Source organism: Malaclemys terrapin, chromosome 3, assembly GCF_027887155.1.
Source record: "Malaclemys terrapin pileata isolate rMalTer1 chromosome 3, rMalTer1.hap1, whole genome shotgun sequence".
Taxonomy (NCBI): Eukaryota; Metazoa; Chordata; order Testudines; family Emydidae; genus Malaclemys; species Malaclemys terrapin.
The window spans coordinates 130,855,730-130,861,467 of record NC_071507.1 but is presented as its reverse complement, the minus strand read 5'-3'; the positions used below and the strand labels follow the sequence as shown (position 1 = coordinate 130,861,467).

The 5,738-nt window shown below is 45.8% G+C and overlaps 1 protein-coding gene across 1 annotated transcript; it reads right to left on the bottom strand.

Annotated features, from left to right (window-relative positions):
- Positions 1-480: 480 nt before the first annotated feature.
- LOC128835062 (uncharacterized) lies at positions 481-2,380 on the bottom strand. The gene is made up of 2 exons (XM_054024408.1): positions 2,083-2,380; positions 481-1,053 (listed from the first exon to the last, which is right to left on the bottom strand). The coding sequence occupies exons 1-2, from the start codon at positions 2,096-2,098 to the stop codon at positions 506-508; spliced, it is 564 nt and encodes a 187-aa protein (XP_053880383.1). The 5' UTR covers positions 2,099-2,380; the 3' UTR covers positions 481-505.
- Positions 2,381-5,738: the final 3,358 nt, after the last annotated feature.

Sequence of the window (5,738 nt, the reverse complement as noted above, 5' to 3'; positions counted from 1 at the left end):
TGGTGGTAGAATGTGCATTTGGCCGTTTAAAAGGTCGCTGGCGATCATTATTGACTCGCTCTGACCTCAGCCAAAGAAATCTCCCCATTGTTATTTCTGCTTGCTGCGTGCTCCACAATCTCTGTGAAAGTAAGGAGGAGACCTTTATGGTCGGGTGGGAGGCTGAGGCAAATCGCCTGGCTGCTGATTACGCGCAGCCAGACACCAGGGCGATTAGAAGAGCACACCAGGAAGCGCTGTGCATCAGAGAAGCTTTAAAAACCAGTTTCATGACTGGCCAGGCTACAGTGTGAAATATCTGTTTGTTTCTCCTTCATGAAAACCCGCCCCCTTTATTGACTGATTTTCTGTAAGGAACCCACCCTCCCCCTTCCCCCAGCTTTCTTTCAAACCAAATAAAGTCACTATCATTTAAAAATCATTTATTCTTTATTAATAGATTAGAAAAAGAGGGAGCGAACCCGGGTGGTATTTGGGAGGAGGATTGCTGGGAAGGAAAAAGCCACTAAGAAAAGGTTAAAAAAATGACAGCCTTTTGCTTGGGCTGTCTACTGGGGTGGAATGGGAAGGTGTACGGAGCCTCCCCCCCCCGCGTTCTTACACGTCTGGGTGAGGAGGATACGGAACATGGGGAGGGGGGAGGGTGGAACAGGGGCTGAAGTGGCAGTCTGTTTTCCTGCAGCCGTTCCTGAAGCTCCACCAGACGCTGGAGCATGTCTGTTTGCTCACGCAGCAGCCCCAGCGTTGCATCCTGCCTACTCTGATCTTCTTGCCGCCACCTCTCATCTCGAGCGTTTCTCCTCTCCTCACGTTGGTCCCTCCTGTCCTCACGTTGGTCCCTCCTGTCCTCACGTTGGTCCCTCCTGTCCTCACGTTCACTGGCTTCTTTCCTATACTTTGAAACTGTTTCCTTCCACTCATTCAGATGAGCTCTGTCACTGCGGCTGGATTCCATAATTTCAGAAAACATCTCGTCTCGCGTTCTCTTCTTACGACGCCTTATCTGTGATAACCTTCGGGATGGAGGAGGGAGGCTTGAGGAATTTGCAGCTGCTGTAGGGAGGGGAATAAAGAGAGAATTGTTTAAAAAGATACATTTTGCAGAACAATGCTTATACTCTTTCACGGTGACCAACACTATTCACATTACATAGCACATGTGATTTCTGTGCAAGGTCGCATTTTGCCTCTTAATGCTGAGTGCCTGTGGCTTTGCTGCTAGAGATCACAGGTCTGGGCAACAGAATTCGGCTTGCATGCGGCCATGGTAAGCCATTGTCTTACAGCTTCTGCGCCCTCCTTTCCCACATACCAAGCATAGCCTGTAGAGTGCTGCGGTTTTTCTGTTAACATTCAGCAGCAGCAGAAAACAAACTAACCACTCCCCCCCCGCCATGAATTCTCTGGGATGATTGCTGTACCCCTCCCCCCCCACTGCATGGCTGGTATCAGGGAAGATCCCTGCAGGAACCAAACTAACCACCCCCCCCGCCGCCGCCCCTCTCCCCCCACCGCGTGGCTGGTAACAGGGAAGATCCCTGCTAGCCAAACTCGAAAAGCTCAGGGCCAATTTCCCATCTGCACTTGGCTAACTGCAGGGAAGGATTTATTTTCCGCCACAGGCAAACAGCCCAGTAGGAACGGCCACCTCTGTCCCCTTAATTAAGTTCCCGTATTTCAACCAGGTTACCAGGAGTGATATCACTCTCCTGAGGATTACACAACAAGATAAAGAACGGATGTTGCTTGAATGCCAGCAAACACCGGGACCATACGCTGCCAGGCTTTGTCAGGCAATGATACCAGATTACTTGCTGCAAGCATGGCGTGGTCAAGTGTCCTACCATGGAGGACGGAATAAGGATGCACTGCCCAGAAACCTTGTGGCAAGGCTTTTGGAGTACCTCCAGGAGAGCTTCATGGAGATGTCCCTGGAGGATTTCCGCTCCATCCCCAGACACGTTAACAGACTTTTCCAGTAGCTGAACTGACCGCGAATGCATCCCAAGTCCTCAGGGCAAAGTAATCATTAAAAACCGTTTGCTTTTAAAACAAGTTTTATATTTTAAAAGGTAAACTCACCTGAGGTCCCTTCCATGGGGTCAGAGTCTTGGGTACTGGCTTGGGAGGGTTGGGAGGGTACTTCAGTCAGGGTGAGAAAAAGATCCTGGCTGTTGGGGAGAACGGAGTGCTGTGTGCTCTCTGCAAGCTCATCCTCCTCCTCCTCCTCCTCCTCTCCCCCATCGGCAGAATCCTCAGGTGTCGCTGATGAGACTATCCCCGACCCGGAATCCACGATCACAGGTGGGGTAGTGGTGGCAGCCCCACCTAGAATTGCATGCAGCTCGGCGTAGAAGCGGCATGTCCGCGGCTCTGACCCGGAGCGACCGTTTGCCTCCTTTGTTTTTTGATAGTCTTGTCTGAGCTCCTTGACTTTCACGCGGCACTGCTCAGAGTCCCTATTGTGGCCTCTCTCCATTATGCCCTTGGAGTTTTTTTCAAAAGTTTTGGCATTTCGTCTTTTAGAACGAAGTTCTGCAAGCACTGAATCCTCTCCCCATACAGCGATCAGATCCAGTACCTCCCTCACGGTCCATGCTGGTGTTCTTTTTCGATTATCAGCCTGCATGGTTACCTGTGCTGATGAGCTATCTGTGGTCACCTGTGCTCTCCACGCTGGGCAAACAGGAAATGAAATTCAAATGTTCGCGGGGCTTTTCCTGTCTACCTGGCCAGTGCATCTGAGTTTAGATTGCTGTCCAGAGCGGTCACAATGATGCACTGTGGGATAGCTCCCGGAGGCCAATACCATCGAATTGCGGCCACACTATCCCTAATTCGAAATGTTAAAATCGATTTTGGCGCTACTCCGCTCGTCGGGGTGGAGTACAGAAATCGATTTAAAGGGCCCTTTACATCGAAATAAATAGCGTCGTTGTGTGGACGGTTGCAGGGTAAATTCGAATTAAAGCTGATAAATCCAAATTAAAGTCGTAGTGTAGACCAGGCCTAAGGGAGGATTCTATGTAGCTGGCTGCAGAATCAGATTAAAAACAATTTCACATTTACCTTGCAGGATATCTTAACATTTAGCTAGCTTCTTACTGGATTTTGACTTAAATGGGCCCAATATTTGGCTCCTAAACCCAGAGACTTATCAGAAGAGGAAAGAGAGAAATTCAAGAGGCGTATTTTTCCAAGTATTAAAGAATTTGTAGTGTAGGAGATAATGTTCAGTAGTAAATAATTTTAAAAGTTTTCAATATTTCTAATGGGTACTTAAGTCCTTCAGGCAAATCACTCCAGTTAATTTGATTTCTACCTAATTATTCATATTCATGGTTTAAGTACCATTTAGTGCTCTTTCATAACCCTTTGTTTTTGAACAGTGAACCTGAAATCATTCCATATGGTTCACGAAATTCACCATGTGCTTGGGAGTAGCATAACACAATTGAGGCAAGCACCTTTGCACATGGCGTCTTCTTAATGAACATATTACACCCCTTTTGCTTAATTAGAGGGGAAATTAATGACTAAGTATTATTTTTCCTTGCAACGTGACACATCTGTCACAAAGGAACTTAACATTTCAATGGAATGTGAGGTGTTTCCTCAGTTTACAGTGATATTGTACCTTTCATTAAACAGCTACTAGATCAGTTATCAGAAAAGCAGAGAGAAAGAACTCACATTCCCTAGACCATCTTCTTGATTAATAATACTGGAACATTACCTGTGCCACAGAAACCATTGGGCTCTATTTTGACCTCAATCATCTTGATGGTAATTTACACAGAACATTGTTTATTTGAATTCAAATATACAAAAGCTCATCTAATATTAATTAAATCAATCTCATTATAAATGATTGGTGCCATATGCATCCTTTAGACAATGTAAATTAGATGATCATTAAATGGATCATCATGGCCAAATTATGGGCATATGGTCACAAAGTGTTTTTCTGTTATTTTGCACTTTGTTGTGAAACGAGAGGTTGGGATAATGAAAATGATCTTTCAATGTAATGTTGACCTAAAACTTCTAATTATGATGAATACATATTTAGTCCAAAAAATAAATATGGCCCTTTTCTAGTAAATCTCGAAGGATCAAGGATATTTTTAGGAGTAAACATCGTGGAAACAGTGATTTACTATATTGCTATAAGTTCCATCCCGGGAGAATACTTCATCTGAGCACAGCCCCACGGAAGTGAATGGATCTACAGATAGAATCATAGGACTGGAAGAGACCTTGAAAGGTCATTTCATGGCACTAATGGCCAGGAGCGCCGCCAGCTTTTCTGCCGCCCTAGGCAGCGGAAGGTCCCGCCCCGAAATGCTGCCCCCACAGAGGCGGTGGAAGGTCCCGCTGCCGAAATACTGCCGCGGTCGCCGCCCCCCAAATTGTAGCACCCTAGGCGACCACCTAGGTCGCCTAATGGGTTGCGCCGGCCCTGCTCATGGCAGGACTAAGTATTATCTAGACCATCGCTGACAGGTGTTTGTCTAACTTGCTCTTAAAATCTCCAATGACGGAGATTCCACAACTTCCCTAGGCAATTTATTCCAGTGCTTAACCACCCTGACAGGAAGTTTTTCCTAAAGGCCAACCTAAACTGCCCTTGCTGCAATTTCAGCCCATTGCTTCTTGTTCTATCCTCAGAGGTTAAGGAGAACAATTTTTTCTCCCTCCTTTTTGTAACAACCTTTGATGTACTTGAAAACTGTTATCATGTCCCCTCTCAGTCTTCTCTTCTCCAGACTAAACAAACCCAACTTTTTTCATTCTTCTTTCATAGGTCATGTTTTCTAGACATTAAATCATGTTTGTTACTCTTCTTTGGACTCTCTCCAATTTGTCCACAACTTTCCTGAAATGTTGCACCTACAACTGGACACAATACTCCAGTTGAGGCCTAATCAGCATGAAATATAGCGAAAGAATTAATATGTGCATGGATAGCTGCCTGCACAGAGCTATCATAGAATCATAGAATATCAGGGTTGGAAGGGACCTCAGGAGGTCATCTAGTCCAACCCTCTGCTCAAAGTAGGACCAATCCCCAACTAAATCATGCCAGGCAGGGCTTTGTCAAGGCTGACCGTAAAAACCTCCAAGGAAGGAGATTCCATCACCTCCCTAGGTAACCCATTCCAGTGCTTCACCACCCTCCTAGTGAAAAGGTTTTTCCTAATATACAACCTAAACCTCCCCCACTGCAACTTGAGACCATTACTCCTTGTTCTGTCATCTGCTACCACTGAGGACAGTCTAGATCCATCCTCTTTGGAACCCCCTTTCAGATAGTTGAAAGCAGCTATCAAATCCCTTCCATTCTTCTCTTCTGCAGACTAAACAATCCCAGTTCCCTCAGCCTCTGCTCATAAGTCATGTGCTCCAGCCCCCTAATCATTTTTGTTGCCGTCTGCTGGACTCATTTTTGTTGCCCTCCGCTGGACTTATATAGCCCCCATTACCATAGTATCTGAACAACTCACTGTCCAACACATTTATCCTCACATCTTTGGGAAGTACTATTGTCCCCACTATACAGATGGAGAAACTGAGATACGGAGTGACTTGTCAAAAGTCATACAGGAAGTCTGTAACAGATCAAGGAATCCTAACAACTGGATAATCCTTCCTCTCATTGCAAGATTGAAGCCATAGGTCATGGTTGTCAGTAGACTCTGGATACTAACATGCGTAAGGATTGCCCATAAGGTTTT